Source organism: Mytilus galloprovincialis, chromosome 10, assembly GCF_965363235.1.
Source record: "Mytilus galloprovincialis chromosome 10, xbMytGall1.hap1.1, whole genome shotgun sequence".
NCBI classification, from domain to species: Eukaryota; Metazoa; Mollusca; class Bivalvia; order Mytilida; family Mytilidae; genus Mytilus; species Mytilus galloprovincialis.
Genome location: NC_134847.1, coordinates 29,850,039 through 29,867,998, shown reverse-complemented (window position 1 = coordinate 29,867,998; position 17,960 = coordinate 29,850,039). Strand labels below are relative to the sequence as shown.

General features: G+C 32.8%; 2 protein-coding genes and 1 long non-coding RNA gene across 6 annotated transcripts in view; 2 read left to right on the top strand and 1 right to left on the bottom strand.

Annotated features, from left to right (window-relative positions):
- Positions 1-17,960, bottom strand: part of LOC143047351 (putative inhibitor of apoptosis) — a 248,916-nt gene that overhangs the window by 177,470 nt on the left and 53,486 nt on the right. The gene's annotated exons all lie outside the window — the stretch shown is intronic.
- Positions 1-17,960, top strand: part of LOC143047346 (tyramine beta-hydroxylase-like) — a 30,077-nt gene that overhangs the window by 8,134 nt on the left and 3,983 nt on the right. For both annotated transcript variants that reach the window (XM_076220380.1, XM_076220379.1), the window contains exons 5-7: positions 13,971-14,072; positions 15,258-15,437; positions 17,461-17,624. In XM_076220380.1, coding sequence (XP_076076495.1) covers positions 13,971-14,072; positions 15,258-15,437; positions 17,461-17,624 — 446 coding nt within the window. The remainder of the gene's footprint in view (positions 1-13,970; positions 14,073-15,257; positions 15,438-17,460; positions 17,625-17,960) is intronic.
- On the top strand, positions 8,208-12,860 carry LOC143047347 (uncharacterized). The gene is made up of 3 exons (XR_012969511.1): positions 8,208-8,565; positions 11,324-11,416; positions 12,471-12,860. It is a non-coding gene; the product is annotated as an uncharacterized LOC143047347 (long non-coding RNA).

Genomic DNA, 17,960 nt, shown 5'->3' with positions numbered 1-17,960 from the left:
AATGTACACTCATTGGATTTGTATCCTATTTTTTTAAAAGTTGAAAAAAGTTTATTCAAATGCAATCAGTAAAAAGAATATGAGGTATGGTTGTCAATGTTACAAAAGACCAAATGACACAGAAATTAACAACTATAGGTCACTGCATTGCAAGTATGTTTTTTTCTACATAGAGATCAAACATGATTTAATAATTTTTATGGTAAATAATTTCCTCATTCTTATTTAAAAAATATGTTATGGACATTGGTATTAATTATTATAAAGCAACAAAATAAGTTAGGAAAAGAAGTTCTGATTTGTCTTGGTCCAGAAATGTCTACTGCCTTGCCAAACTGTATATTAATCATGTCTATGAAATATGTCTCCTACAGCGCCCAACTGTCTATTAAACTTGGAGCCGAATCATTTCTGAGCTGGTGACAAACTGTCTTTAAAGTTACTTTAAGTATCTAAAAAGCACTTGGTTGAATGGGATCGGTAAGACTGGTTTCTGAGAAAAGTGTGCTTTTTACCTGTTAAAAGTACTTGACAAAGAACCAGTTTTAAATTATGATCGATTGCAAGTCTGAGGGGTCTTGAGAAATAAAAAGTTTCAATTAGTTTCAGTTTAAAAAAGAAAGATGTCAAACAAATCTTCTTTTCTTGTTTTTTTGTTAATAATTATACTTTGTTGATCAGTTTGATTAACATTTATTTTCTGCAGAATGATTCTACTTGTCCCATCGGACAAGCTTGGTATAGCTTTTACTTGTCCGACCATTTTTACCTCTGGTACCGGACAATCGGACAAGCGTTATTGTCGAGGCCTGCATTTCTTGGTAAAATACTGTCAGACCTCGAGTGCTGTTGTTTTACAAAAACGGTCAAGTAATGTAGGGGAAAGAAACTAACTAAAAAGACCAAAATAAGCCACAACTAATGGGGGTCTCATTGGGGGTTCTGTTCACTGATCCTGCTTAGTTACTACTTATTTTTTTTAGATTCCCGCATGATGCCATCCCGCTTACACTATGTAAGTGAACAATTCTGCTATTTTTGTAATTTCCCATGTCCCGCTAAACTTCATTTCGCGTTTTCACGGCACAATAATTTGAGGGAGGATAGGACCTTTATCCGGACTCCGGGATCGGGTGTTTTTAAGCTCGGGATTTCGGGATTGACCCTTTCGGGATCCGATAATTCTTTTTTCGAATTTCGGGACCTCGGAATTTCGTGTTTTTTAAGCCCGGGATTTCGGGATTTCGTGTTTTTAAGCTCGGGATTTCGGGATCAGTACCTCTCCTACTCTCCCTCATAATTTGACTTTCATGTGTCACGTTTAAAAAAATACGCCTCGACAATCCCGAGTCCCGCTCAGACCCCCCTTATAGGTACATAATGAATAGTTGACTATGTAGTCAGTAGTCAGGTCAAATACACATGTATATACTTTTAGACGACCTTAGATTCATTTCACAGCGAAAATACTCATTAATATTGAACATTTTAGATCACTTCACATTTAGATTTTATAACTTTTAAAATTAAGACCATATAGATTTAAGATCATTTAATCGAAAGATGATAATTTGTCAATGAGCAACTGTAACCAGGTACTGCATTTTTTTTGCATGCGTCAAGAAACAGTTAAAAGTGCCGGGAATAGAAAAGCAAGTTAAACTTCTCATCTGGACTTTTTAATTAGTCTGTATACCGGACCTCTTCTCTATTTTGGGATTGAAAAAAAAATATAAAGTTAAAAATACGGTTTTGGGCCTTTTTCTTCTTTTTAATTTGATAACACGTTAAGCCATTAGTGACACTAATATGGTATATTACCAATAATAAGGCCATATATTTCGTTATACATGTAGAAATATCGGAAAAGACTTCTTAGTGCACTAATAAGAAAGTTTTTGCATTAAGGACACTAAAACGATGTTTTAAGATCACAGCGAACATGAATATAAGTGGATATGATTAAATACCTCATATCTATAAAGTTAGGTATCGATAGATTTTGTAATTTTGAAGTTAAATGACTTTTTAATCAACGCGTGCCACTCGCCACGTGACCAACGGTGTATTGCAAATTCCCGAATCATCATGTTCAATCAACCTAATCCAATAAACAATTGTCTTTTGATCGTTACTTATTGATTAATCAATGGTTGTTAACCTAACGGTTTGGCGTGGTCTAATTTCAAGTTTTATGAAAGAAAAATAAAAAATAAATTTTGTGTTTTAAAACTTTGCCTTTGTTATATATATTTAGTTTTTAAGGAAATTGCTATGCAAGCTTTTTTTTAATTAAAGAACCCTATTTTGAGATACAAATTGAGAAACAAATGCTTTTGATATTTCATTTCCTTACTAACAACACAAGAGTTTACATACTATCATTATTCCTTGAAAGACATTTGAGAGTATGTGGTGTCCATGGGGTTCTTCAAAATCCGATTACAGAAGTAATATAGAAAAACTCCAAGAGGTAAAATTATATTACGTTTTAAAAAGAGAATTATAGAATAAATCATAACTGTCTTCTATGAACGATAACTTTAAACTGGTGTCAATGCTTTTTTTTTTAACAATTCATCTTTATTTCAACAATTGAAGATGAATACCATTTTATTTTATGATGTAATAAGCACTATGGACAGGCGCGGATCCAGAGCTTGAAGTGGGGGTTTGGGGGGAGGGGTTATGTGAGAAATGTTTAGAACACTAGAGAAGTTTTCTTGTTATACCAAACCATGTTTTTCAATAAATGGCACACTTTTTGTTCATCCGGCATATGGTTACTCTAAATAAACTTTTAAGTATTAATTTTATAAGTTTAATTATTTGATTACAGATCGTATCTACCCGTTTTGCAATTGTTGTATCATGTAGAGACTGAGAAACATTTTCTGATGGTGTGCCCTTTATATGCAGATATACGATATGATTTATTTTGTGAATGTAATTATTTAATTGAGAATTTTGAAACAATGCATATGGACGATAAGTTTATATTTATAATGAGATCCGAGCAAATTCAGAAATGTCTATGTAAAATTTTGCAGAAATGTTTTATGAGAAGAAAATTATTTACATTTGATTGAAGAAGTACATTTTTATTTTGATAGCCTAGTTTTTGTCTAAGTTTTAAACATTAAGCATATTTGTTTTTCTCAAATCTTTAAAATAAGGTATTTTTATTTATTGAGATTAATATTTTTATTATATTTATTTCTATTTTAGAAGACAATTGATAATTTTTTAATAAGAACTCTTATAGTGTTTTTCATATAATTAGTACTATCATTTTATATTTTTACAAATAGTTTTTTTTTTTTTTTTTGAAAGCGATTTTGAAAAAGTAATTTATTAGATTTTTAACTCTAGAGAAATATTTTATACAAATTTAACATGCAGTTTATTGTAAATATGTACATGTATGTTTTTAAAGTGTCTCATAAGTCAAATGTTTGGCTGGGCATTGATTGAATTTTAAAGATGTTACTTAATTTACTTGTATATATGTACTGTATCAATCGATGTGTGACACTCAAATAAAATATATATTTATTTATTTATTTATGTATCACTCTAAGGGAGACTAATAAAGGTATATATATAATAAAATATAGAGATAGCAGCCTTGGATTGTCTTAATTAAATCCTTTGGTCCTCTAATTATCAAGTTACCCTCTGGCCATGTAATTATGACTTGTGTATATTTAAAGAAGTGTAGAGACAACGTGTCACCCGGCGTTTTGCATTTGCGCCGATTTTTTCTTTCATTTGCGCCGATTTATTTTTTCATTTGCGCCGATTTTTTTTACAGGTAAATTACAGGTAAATAGATATAAGAAGATGTGGCATGAGACTCAGTGCCAATGAGAGAACTCTCCATCCAAGTCATGTTATTTTTCATTTATCATAATATACCTCTTCCGTTAGCCACTTGTACACATCTAATGAATTATCAATCATAGCATGTATATAACTATTGTCCACTCCTCACCACGGGGAGGTGGAAGAAGGCCTACAAGATACATCTCCAGACTTGTCCTTGACCGTACCCGTAGTTCTTTAACCTCTGTCTTTCGGACATCTGCCGCATGGTTATGCTCGTTCTGTGTTTTGATAATAGTCGGACTATCAGAATCCGTGGTGACCTTAGCTTTAGAAGATTTTATCATATGGTACATAAGTTTGTTATGTTGTCATGTTTCAGGACACAAGTATTTACTTACCTGTAAATCTAATTAGGAGCAAATATAAAATCGGCGCAAATGAAAAGATGAAATTGGCGCAAATGAAAGAATGAACATTTTCAATATCGGCGCAAATGTCATACGCTCGTGTCACCCTATTCAGTGCTAGATATTCAAATTATAGTAAAGATAACATTAAAACAAGAAATGGTTAATACAAAAAATATTTTAAGATTTTCCACCGGGGGGTGGGGGAGGGGGGCTCGCCTAAACCCCCTAAATCCGCTAATGATGTGGGAGAACTAAATAATTTAGTTAACTTAACCATATGACCCGTTCTACCATTATTAAGAGACGCTAAAGAACGGAAATGTATGATTTTAAGATTTGGAAATAAATGAAATTGGTGTCACAAATGGTATGTCTGCTTGTATTTAAAATATTTTATAAATAGATATAATGCTCATATACATAATTATTAACGGTTATTTTACTTCGCTTATTTATAGCATTTAACAAATAACTTCGTATTCTTATTTTCGGCATCAAATAAAAATAATGGAATAAATATATTTTAAAAGACAAGGAAAGTGATTTAAAAAATATATAAAACAAAAATAATCGAAAGGAGATGTGGTATGGCTGTCAATGAAACACCTATCCACAAAAGTTAAAAATGAAGAAGATGTCAGAAATAAATAGGTCATATTTACAGTCTAAAACATCGAAGGGACTAAACATCAACCTATACATATTTATACTTGTAATGCATTTGTATATAAACATCGAATCAGAAATATGTTCCTTTCCTAAACATGTTTAAAAACATTGCTGTGATAGTTATCAAAAGTACCAGGATTATAATTTAGTACGCCAGACGCGCGTTTCATCTACACAAGACTCATCAGTGACGCTCAAATCGAAATATTGATAAAGGGCATGATAGTTCCTGACATTAGAAACATGAATGAAGTATTGGCAACTGGACGTTAAGCAACCAAATATCAATCCTCACTTTTCCGTGAAGTGTTCACAATTATTTGTCTTTTTAAAATTAAAAGGATTAAAAATTCCCAAACTGGAAAGAGTTGAAAATACTTTATTACTTTAGAAGTAAAAAAAATATAGCAGACAGAATAAATACGGCAGAAACAAACAAATGAAAAAAAAAAAGAGAACAATTTGAAATACCATATACATGTTTAATCAGTATACTAGCAGATTATTCACGGGCCAAGGTTGAGCGAACATGAATTGCTACCGATCATGCTAAAGGTGACAATGAACTTTTTGAGGCACGTGTCGAGAAAACATTAGAAAAGATATAATTTAAAATTATGAAAGGAGTAGGTCCGGTAAGGACCGATTTTGGCCTATAATTTCAGATTCATCTGACGAAAGATTTTGACCTCTTTTGAAACACTTAAGTGTCTATTTTATTTGATTCTATTAGTGTATGTGGAAGATTTTCACTGATTTTGTCATTAAAAACTGAGACTACTATAACACATGTTATAGTAGTCTCAGTTAAAAACGATCCGATTCAAGCTCAAATATGAAAAATCCTCCAAATATGCCGGAAAATGTCACTTTTTAGATGGTTTTTGCCATTTAGCATGACTTTATGGTGCTAGTACCCGATATATGTGCCATGTATTGTCAAAAAAGCCCACATTTATGTAGCAGAAGCATTCTACTGTCCAAAAAATAACTAAAAGTTTACTTTTAACAATTATGTAAAACTGCTATATTTTGGGGCCAAAAAGGTGTCTTACCGGACCTTCTCCTTTTACAAAGTCTATTTCTATATGCCATATCCTTTGTGACAGTTGTATCATTCCATCAGGTCCTTAGTGCACATTTTTGTTCTTAGTGCACTAAGGAGGTCCTTTGCGGTGTTTCTACGGACCCCATATATTTGAAGCTGTTCAAAATTCTGTACATTATAGGTACGTGTATCAGATCGGACAATAATTGTCATATATATAAAAAGAATTACTGTATAAGTTATCTAGTATGAAATATGTCCACTGGACCGACCGTGCAAGTGCTATATATATTATATCATGTATATAGCCAGTCAATATAAAAAAAAAAGATGTGGTATGATTGCCAATGAGACAACTATCCACAAAAGACCAAAATGACACAAACATTCACAACTATAGGTCACACAAGGTCGTTAAAAACTTCCATTTGTTGTTGTCCACTGAAAATAAGCTCATAAAAACACGAATCCCCGTTTACTCAATTCCACCTTTATTTGTTAATATTTCTTTATCTTTTTCTTTTGATTTTATCATATCTTTTTTGTGAAATATTTTGTGTGGTCGAACATGAAATTGCCTCCGATGCTACAAAGAAAATTTGTTTAATGTCATCTGTTGCAATATATGCTAAGTACTACACGTGGACAGGATATTCCCCAGAAAATAAGTTATACACACCCCGATATGATCCGATATAACCCCGAGGGTACACGCTACTGTCCTTTGGAAAATTACTGGGTCACCTGTAAGATGGTAATCAGCCATGCAACTAATTAGGTTACTGACCATGTCACTTCAATTTAAAAAAGTTTATCGTTAGATATCAAAATGATAAATTCATTTTAATTAAAAATTTAAGAACTAAAGGATCATTAAAATGCAGTGAAATAATTCAACCAAATCGTATAAAGATTATATACATATTTTTTTTATCTATGCCGGAAAGAATTGAAAAACTGTATTTATAATTTTTAATTTGTTTTATAGAAATCTGTGTAGGTCTCATGAAATGGAACTCACGCATGCCTAATTAAGAGTTATAAATTTATTGAAAAATATAACAAAAATTTAGTTTTGATAATAAATTAAAGTTACCTTTCCGCGCTGTAATTTATTTGATATGACATGAATCAAGCAATTTTTGTTGAGGGATTTATGGGTTTGTCCATACAACGTATAAAAAAAGAAGTGTATGTTATTAGTATTTCACATGCCTTGTTTTCGCCTTGAATGAAGCTCATTATTTAGAGTGTTTCAGACAAGATGATGAAAATAACGTGCAAGCTACTTTTTTCGATCATCGTGAAGAGACAATTTTAATTCCCATTCCTCCATGCACTCTACCCCTGTTGAATTGTATATTTATAATTCCTCGTGCTTTTGATTAGCCCCCCTTCGTGGTTACCGTTATGCCAACAAATACCCAGGGCTTGATTTACATGTAAAATCATGGGCGGATCCAGCCATGATAAAGGGGGTTCCAACTACATGTCTCCATTAAATAAGGGGTGTCGTTGCCGCTGGGTTTCTGTTACCCCACCCTTTTCATATAATTTAGATTTCAAAAGTGTATACCTTATTCATATATTGTGTAGGTTAAAATGTTATCTTTTCCCATATTGTTTGCGTTTTGATTGGTGTGTAATGCAACAGTGCAATACCTAAGTGTCAAAAGATAGTTTTTCCCGACCTATTCACATATTTTTAAGGTTCCTATATACAAGTAGCTGCGGAACCGTAGCTCTTAGGTCCTTATGCTATTTTTTGACTAGGTCCGCAAATAGTCAAAAAATAGCATAAGGACCTAAGAGCTACGGTTCCGCAGCTAATATACAAGGTGATAGAACGTTCGGTTGCGTTGGAATAGGTTACCTTTTCACGCTATGCCTTAAAGGTTTGCCTGTACTCGGAGTAAATTTTGAAGTGAAAATACGGCCATTTTAGCCATAGGGTCCACATGAACCTTAAGCGTGAAAAGGTAACCTATTCCAACGGAACGTCCTATCACCTTGTATATAGGAACTTGAGAGGATTCCCGAGATTATCATTTATGCAATGATTGCTCACAAAAAGCTAGGGGAGTCCAACCCCGGATTCCATCCCCTTCGACCCGCCACAGAATAAAGATATAATTGATAATTGTTATTTAAAAGTCATATACTATAGCCACTATATAGTACTGAGGTCAGTACTAGAACCGAACACCTGTTTTGGGATATATATACATACACCACATCTTCTTATGTCTATATAGCTGATTTACCGTAAATAACTGCGAGAAAATGAATAATACACAAGTTGATAATTGTCTCTTCTCTGCTAATTTTAATGTGCATGCAATATTCACTCTGATTTACTTGTGAGACCACCGACAGTCACACTAATAATAATTACCTACAAAATAATAGGTGCTCCTTTACTGGGAAGAACATTTCGGATCCGATCAATTTATTGGTTCCATTCCCCCATTCTACACTTCTCCTTAGGAAAAATGCCTTGCAATGCGTCATAATTATCTGGACTACTAACTTACTTCCATATAACTTCGAAAACAGACAATAATCTATTTCACTGGATGAGATTGGGCTCACGGATTTTTTAATGGATTGGTAATTTTTATTTATAGCACAAGTTTACAAAGCAAGATTTAAATCACATTTTCACCCTACAACTGTACAAATCAAATGGTAGCTGCGGAACCGTAGCTCTTAGGTCCTTATGCTATTTTTTGACTATTTGCGGACCTGTAGCTGCGGAACCGTAGCTCTTAGGTCCTTATGCTATTTTTTGACTATTTGCGGATCTATGGTCCGCAAATAGTCAAAAAATAGCATAAGGACCTAAGAGCTACGGTTCCGCAGCTAATCAAATGGTTGCCTCCTTACTGACTTACACCTACACTAGCTAAAAAACATATTCATATGAACATTTGGTATCATTTATTTTGTGTGACAACTCTTCATCAATGACCTGAGTGAAAGGTTGACGGGCGGATCCAGAACTTTTCATTTGGGGGGGGGGGGGGGGTCAGATGGGGGATGCTTGCCTCAGTCATGTTTCTGTGATTCCCTATATAATCAACAAAATTTTTCACACTAAAAGGGGGGCAGGGATTTCTCCTTAATAATAAATCTCTATTTTCAGCATAAGCTCATATAAATTTGCCTTTTGAAGAACTGAAATAAATATGAGACGGCTAATGATTTTTCAGATGCTTTACATTAAAATACATCCATGTGACATACACAATTATATATAGATCCAAATTTAAAAAGCTATTTTTTTCATTATTTAAATAATCATGATAATGTAGGATCAAATCTTGATACATGTATGTAGTTGAAATTGTTAGCTTTAAACATTAAAAAATGAACATCCAAAGTTTAAACATAAGAATGACCATGTAGTCTTTAATGTATGCTATTGCTATGAAACTAGGTCATTGTAGGTAAACTGTCATCTATTCCCTTAAATCTTTGTTCCCAGTCACCCCAAGTTTGATTTAAATTAGTCAAGTATATCTACTCTATTAGGTCTCTAGTTTGGATAGTGTATAACTTGCAAATTAAAATCATACTCCTCCCAAATTTATTTCTTTAAATATTATGGATGAAATAGCAAGTAAGGGATGAAATTAAATTGGATGAAATGTGGCATTTTTTTTTTGATAAAGTAGTATGTCTGATGTTGTCAAACTTAATTATAGATCCTTAAGGGGCGGATCCAGTCATTTTAAAAAGGGGTGGGGGTGGGATTTTAACCCAAGACAAAAGGGGAAAGGGGTGGGGGGGGGGGGGTCCAACTACATGTCCACATTCAAATGCATTGATAATCCAAAATAAGGGGGGTTCCAATCCCTTGAACCCCCCTCTGGATCCGTGCCTTTAAAAATAAAATTATCCTTATTTTGAGTTAAAGCTTATAGATTTTTCTATAATGCTTCTCAGGGGTGGATCTTATCATCTAGCCATTTTAAAAGGGGGTCCCAACCAAGAGTAAAGAGGGGTTCCAACTATATCTCCCATTGAAATGCATTGTTCGGTAAAAGAAAAGGATTCCAACCCTAGAATCTATGGTCAGGTTGTTGTCTCTTTGACACATTCCCTTTTTCCATTCTCAATTTTATCATGTAGTCGTCGTTGTCCCAGGACATTTAGTTTTCGCTTAATTACTTGAGAACAAGTTAATAGAAATCTATGAAATTCAAACACAAGGTTTGTGACCAGAGTTTTTGTTCAGAGTTTAGGAATTACATGAATTAGGGGCCAAAAGGGGCCTATATTAAACTTTGTTTGATTTTATAGAAAATTGAATTATTGGAGTTCTTTGATATGCCAAATCTTACTGTGTATTTAGATTCCTAGATTTTTGGTCCTGTTTAAATTGGTCTACCTTAAGGTCCAAAGGGTCCAAAATTAAACTTATGTTGATTTTAACAATATTTAAATTCTTGGTGTTCAGAATAATATGCTGAATCTGAATATTTACTTAGATTTTTTTATTATGGGCCCAAATTTCAAGTTGGTCCAATTCGGGGTCCAAAATTTTACTTTGTTTGATTTCAATAAAAATTGATTATATGGGGCTCTTTGATATGCTGAATCTAACCATTCATTAAGATTTTTGATATTTTGGCCCATTTTCAAATTGGTCCACATTGAGTTTTAAAGGGTCCAAAATTTAACTTTATTTGATTTCATAAAAAAATGAATTATTGGGGTTCTTTGATCATGTTGATATGCTGCATCTAACCATGTATTGAGATTTTGAATATTGGACCATTTTAGAGGTTAATTGTCAATTTAAAATTTTTAAGTACTTGGACCACATTCATTCTGTGTCAGAAACCTATGCTCATATGCATGATGCTGCATCAACTATTGAATCACAATCCAAATTTAAAATTCAGAGTTGTATCGAGCTTGAATGTTGTGTCCATACTTGCCCCAACTGTTCTGGGTTCAACCTGTATGTTTGTATCAAGCTGAGCCATGCATAACATTTTTATTGGTTTATTTATATATTAATTTGAAATTTTGACGAGTGAGACACATACAGATTATACTGTAAACAATATTTCAGAGTTTAACGTAGTCAAGCGAAACAAATTATAGAAGAATAGTTGAATCATGTCTTTGTTGTCCAATGAAAAATTAGTACGAACACAAAGAAAAAGTATGGGAATGTTGTTTTTTTTTAAACTATTGACCAGGGTGAAAGTTTTTGAAAGTCATGACTGGCAAAATGTTTGTGAAATGAAATAGCACAAATATTCCATTCTTTTTAAATATAACTGCATATAAACATGATAAAGAAAAACACAAACTGATGTTTAATAATAGTTTTTACCCTTTTTATGTTTTATAGGACAAGAAATATAGAAAAATAATGAAAAATATAAACAGTTACAATAGAAATGAGCGCAAAACAAGATAAACAGACTACAACAAGGCCTAAATGGTAAGACCACTTCTATATATATACTGTAAATTCAGATTTTTCAGGGAATGGACAACTTATTGTGATTACAAAAAAAATCTGCATAAAGATCTATATAATTACATGATCATGTGATGATATATATATATATATATATATATGTTTCTGTTATCAAATTATGATTTCTTATTTTTGCGATACTCACCCAGTCACATTATTCGCATTACTAAAAAGTTTCGATAATTTATGAATTACAGTAATAAAAGTAATTGCCTTTGAATGATGACTCATATAAAAATAAGAAAATGTGGTATGGTAAATGAGTGACTTATCCACCAGAGTTCAACACTGTTCAATGAAGCGGATGCAAGAAATTAAAGGCCAATCATGGGCCTGCCTTCAATAATGAGAAAACACTTCCTCTATAGGTCATCCATTAAAGATCTCAACATATAAAGATTTAAACAATCCAATTTAGTTCAACATGTTCAAAGTCAATAACAATTAATAAAAAAAAATCAGGCCTAATGTAAAATATTGTTTGTTTCTCCAATCCTGACAGACCCTGCAAAAATGGCCCTACTCATAAAATTTTATTGTCAAAACTAAGCCAAATATTATTTTATTCATTTCTGTTTTTCGGGCTTGCCGGATCATCCGATAATATTCAGGCTTTTGGGGAAAAAAAATTATTTACCTGCCTACCTACCCACACCTGGCTTGTCAGAGTAAGGATTAGGGAAACAAACACTATATTAATTTAGGCCTCATGTCTGTGAGCACTCAACCTGACCATAATATAGGGCAATGGTTCAAATATTAACACAACATATGAACATTCTATAACAACTATTGCAAGTGCCTCAACTTTAAATATCACTGCAAGGCACTAAACAACGAATATTAAATCTTGGACACAAAGCACTGAAATAAGAGAACTCATAAAAGCATGACAAGTAAGAATATCAAATGAAAGTTTCTCAAAATGTTCATTAAAACATGATAAAATAAGCTTATTTATATTGCTGTATTTTTCTCCATTTATAACATTTTTTTTATTTTTTTTTGTGTATAGGTCAGATATCTTGGTTTTTATGATCATCAACAGGTCCTGCAGGTCTATACTGAAGAGGAAACTTAATTGTTTATACTTTTCTACATAATGTGCTAATTGGATTATTAATGTGAAATGAACTCAACTGTGTGTTTTTCTGGAAAAAGAAATAGAAAAAATCCTACAAAATTGCTATAAACAAAATGGAGTACTATCAAAGAACACAATTGTGTAAAATGTAACAACCTACATTCATATTCACTGATGGATTATGGAGAAATTAAGAAGAAAAAATAGTATCTTTGTCATGTTTGTTGTCGAAATAAACACCTGCTTTATCCATTCATGTACATGGCTCCATCATATCAAATATACAAAGAAGATGTTTGAAGAATATGTTGCCAAAATTTATTCAACCAGTCTTGTGGATGGAATTATTTATGCACTGAACTGTTATATAGGGGTTGAATCCACAGCAGCTGAAACAGAAGACAAGTTAATTTGACATGAAAAGTGTTTATTTTATTTAATATGTAAATATGAGCACAATATTAATAACATCACAAATGGTATGATATTCATAGCGTTTTGCTTATTATTGTATTGTCTTAAACATGCTAAACAGTCAGCCTTTTGTTTTTGTATGTTTAATACTCACCATGAAAATTTGTATTACAGTATTAAAGTTTTAATTATCTTTTGTATCAATAATTCAGTCTAGGAGAAAATATATTAACACTGTTTGTACTGTTATCAAATTTCCATAGAGGAAAAACTTTTCCTTAAGGGAAATTTGATGTTCAGAAATTTCCCTAGAGGAAATTTGAAGAACAATGATTTCCTTAGAGGAAATTTGTTGTCTTGAATTTTCCTCCAAGGAAAAGTGTTTGTCAAAAATTTCCTCACAGGAAAAAGTATTTCCTCTAAGGAAAATTTGAAGCTACAAATTTCCTCACAGGAAAAAGTATTTCCTCAAAGGAAAATTTGAAGCTGCAAATTTCCTCAAAGGAAAAAGAATTTCCTCTAAGGAAATAGAATTTCCTCAAAGGAAATAATTATGCAGCAAATTCCCTAAGGGAAATCTTTTTCCCTTGAGGAAAAAACAATTTCCCTTGAGGAAAAATCTTTTTCCTTCAGGGAAATTTGATTTCCCTTGAGGAAAACTACTTTTCCTCTGAGGAAATTGTTGAAAAAAGGGGCATAACTTTTTCAACAGTGGTGCTAGAAACAAAAAATTTTAGGACAAATATCAGGGAACCAATACCAACCAAGTTATCAACTTTATTTTGACTTAACTTCAAAAATTAAGGTGACAACTTTTGCACTCAGCGGAATTGCAAACTTGTCCCGGAGACTGTTAATGTGAAAGTTTGTTGTCTATCTGGTAAATAAAAGCTTATGTGCAAGTTCATTCAGTTCATATTCCTCACTTGTCTCGCAAATTTGTAATTCAGTCTATTCAGGAGAGTTGTCTTGTGCATTTTCACATAATGTGTTAATTGATTATATTTGTCAATTCAGGAATTTGTGAACCAACAGACAGCGAAAACTGCAGAAAGAAGAATAAATGGTTGAAATGCGATGACAACATTTTTCATTGTCCTTCAATCCAAGACGACCCTGGTTAGTATGATAACATTTGGTTTAAACATGTTAAATATAGGTTCTAAGATATTTATTTCTCTTTTTTGCGTTTTTTTTTCTGTTTTTTTTTTGTTTTTTTTTTTGCCGCAAACAATAGTGACACAACCAATATTTTAAAAATAGTACCTTTTGAATAATGATCATGAATTGAGACAATAATGAGAGTTAGGATGGGGTTTACAGAATAGAGTATAATAGACAAACACTACAGGCCGAGGGAAATGGGCCAGAAAATGAAAAATAATAAAAAATTTAATCGGCAAAAAAAATGAAATTATAGAGAATAATGGGGTTCAAAAATAACAATTGGGAATAATGGACAACAAAATATAAAATAAAGAGAAAAAGGGATTAAAAGCGTAAGGATTGAACTTAAGGTGGTACCCAACACTTTCACTAAAATTAATTTGGCTCGTTTAATATTCATAAAATTTTGTCAAAGTATTTACTTTGACCCTTTAACGAAAATATATAAAAATTTCAAAAATTTTGAACCAACCGTTTTGTCAGAAAAATTGCACTGGTTATATAGCAGTTTGACAAACACCAATTTTGATCATTGAGAAGCTTAATATTCCTTTTATAACACAACGTAATTTAAACGTTTAGCTGACTTTACAGAGTTATCTCCCTGTAGTGTTAGGTACCACCTTGAGTGAAATTTTAAAAATATAGAATTTAAGATTTATACTATATGTCGAAAGAGCATCAGTTTAGGAACAAAATAAGCTAAAATATTGATAGGTTGTTGACTCCTTTTCGAGATATTTGAGTTTTAAAAAATTACGGGATTGCTGACTAGGACTTTTACCTTATAATTGCATTGGTAATGTAATTGGTTATCAAATCGAAAGAAAATAAATATCGATCTGCTTAAATCTTGGTAAATGAACTTTTATGAACTATTGAAGTCTTATATGAAAAGAAAAATTGCTGTTATGAGGCAATATAGTTAACCCTGTACCATTGGAAAAAAACAAAGAGTCCGAACGTTTAACACAAATTCCTAAACTTCACCTAAGTACATCCCTAAACAGAATACAGAATTGATAGACCCACATAATCCAGGCCCTTTATAATCATATAAATAGTCCTTGAGTGTATACAGACGCATTTACGATATCTACCAATGAGATTATCATATTTCACATTGTATTATTTCAGATGTTAAAGAGTTGACATTGAGAATTCCAAAAACTAAAGTGCAACAGAAAGGCAGTAGATACATATGTACACACCTACATGTACCATTGGATGGAGCTTATCACGTGATTGCTTTTAAGCCTCACATTGATAACAGACGTGTTGTTCATCATGTTATACTTTTTGGATGCGATGCTGTAGGTCTGTACTATTTATTTACACCTTGTGCGATGAAAACAGATTAACATATTATAAACAAAGCAAAAATCATCGAAATCAAATGAATGTGTAAACACTTTTATGATTATAAATCTTAATTATTTTTTTGCAAACAATACCCTTATATCATGTATATTGAACTTGTATTTCATGCATAGGTTGCATAAAGAAATATCTCAATGCTATAATAAATAATTGACGAGCCGCGTCGCCAGTCAAATTGCATTTGCATCAGTCGAATCCATAATTGACGGTTTAAAATATTCAAATACGGTTATTTCCGTAGTAGTTATTCAAATTTAATATTTCATGCAGTACTCGTTTTTATGAAGTTACATCCATAGGGTATGTTAAATGTTTGGCAATCCGGAAAACTTAAATAAACTTAAAGCACAATATTTTTTATTCGAGCGTCACTGATGAGTCTTTTGTAGACGAAACGCGCGTCTGGCGAATATAATTTTTATAAAATTTTAATCCTGCCTGGTATCTATGATGAGTTTATTTACAACCACTGGGTCGATGCCACTGCTGGTGTAGATTTATTTCCGCGAGGGTATCACCAGCCCAATAGTCAGCATTTTTGTGTTGACTTGAGTTATCATTGATATGTTCAGAATAATAAATTAACTGTTAAAAAACTTTGATTTTTTGAAATACCAAGGCTTTTTTACCTCCGGAATAGATTACCTTAGCTGAACTTTGCAAAACTTTTAGGAATTTTGGTCCTCAATGCTCTTCAACTTCGTACTTTATTTGGCCTTTCTAACATTTTTTGTTTCGAGCGTCACAGATTAGTCTTTTGTAGACGAAACGCGCGTCTGGCAAATATATAAAATTTTAATCCTTGTATCTATGAGTTTATAACATGTATTTATGAATGGATTTATAAAATTGTATCTTGATCGTTAAGGATGTTCGCTTGTCCTGTTTTCGAATGTTTGTCAGATTTTCGGAATCCTCTGGTTTTATCCATTTGAAATTCCTTCAAACATTTTGCCAATTAACCGAAAAGTTTCTGAGAAATTAAACTTGTCAATGATTAAGCTATGAAAAATCAAGAGAGAACATTTTCCCGCAGATAAAAATCAATGACTAACTTATATCTCGAAAACAAGCACATTGATATGAGCGTTATGCCGGCGTCACACATTGGCGCATAGACCGGCGTGCACCAAACGTACAGAATAAATTGACAAAGTCGGTATACGTTAGTTGCACGCCAGAGAAACGCTAATCCATCGTTAAACGCGCGTTGCATAAGTTTGAAGTACGTCGAAATACAAAGGTATACGCTTGGCGAACGCTACAACTCGAGGAAATTTTTAAGCAACATACGATACAAGCGTGTTGAATACGCTACAGATAAGTCTGAGACACGTTTAGGGCACGTTGTATACGCTTCAAGTTTGTTCGACTTTAACTTAAACGTATGCAGGTGTGTTTGTAACAAACACCCCATAATTGAACGTCCAAGATACGACCGGGACGCGTGTCAAATACGTTCAAGAAACTTATTTCCTTCATAGAGTGCATTCTATCTACGTTAGACAAACGCCAGGCATACGCCAACATACGTTTCTTGAACGCCCGATAAACGTTTGGGTACGCTTCTCGTACACCAAATACACGCTTAAAGCTCGTTTTGCACACGTTACAGATATGATTGACAGGTTGAATGCATCCAAAATTACTAGCGTGTTGGCAGCGTACATGAATTTTAAATACGCCCGGTGTTCGTCGGAGCTATACGCTGATGTGTGACGCCGGTATAATCGATGAGTCTTGTGTAGACGAAACGCGCGTGTGGCGTACTAAATCATAATCCTGGTACCTTTGATAACTATTGACCTATTATATTTTATTTTTGCTCTAGACTTTTGGTTCCTTTATTGATCCCCTATCAATATATAGTAGTGTTATGAAAAGTTTGTTATTTTGAAACTGAGTAGCGAACTTCCTCAATACTGATTTTTACTGAGTTCAATATTGATTTTACTTACAGAGAATCAGCCCAGAGTGAACGAGGCACGTACTTGTGATTCTATTGAAGGACCTTCTTATTGTCGTATTGTGACTTTCTGGACTCTTGGTGTCGATGGTGAATGTTTTCCTGACCAGTTTGGTATCCCAATTGGTAATCACGGCTTTACCAGGTTTATGTTACAGGTCAGCTATTTAGTTTAACATGTTAATTCGCCGTTTCAGAATCTAATGCATTCTGGGTAATATTTTCAAAAGTGTACACCAAAACGTCGGGATTGGTTAAAAACGTCCTAAACAATGGAAATTCAACCAATGACGTGACGTTATTTTCATTTTGGGATACAAACAATGAAATTACCCATAGTCCTTTAGATTCTGAAACGGCCAATTGTCAATTATTATTTTAATACACTGTTTAGAAACGTATACAGCAATATCGAATAACAATGTTAACCCAAACGACTTAGGCTATGCTCAAATAAGCAAAATGTACATACTGGATACTATATTTTCATCTAA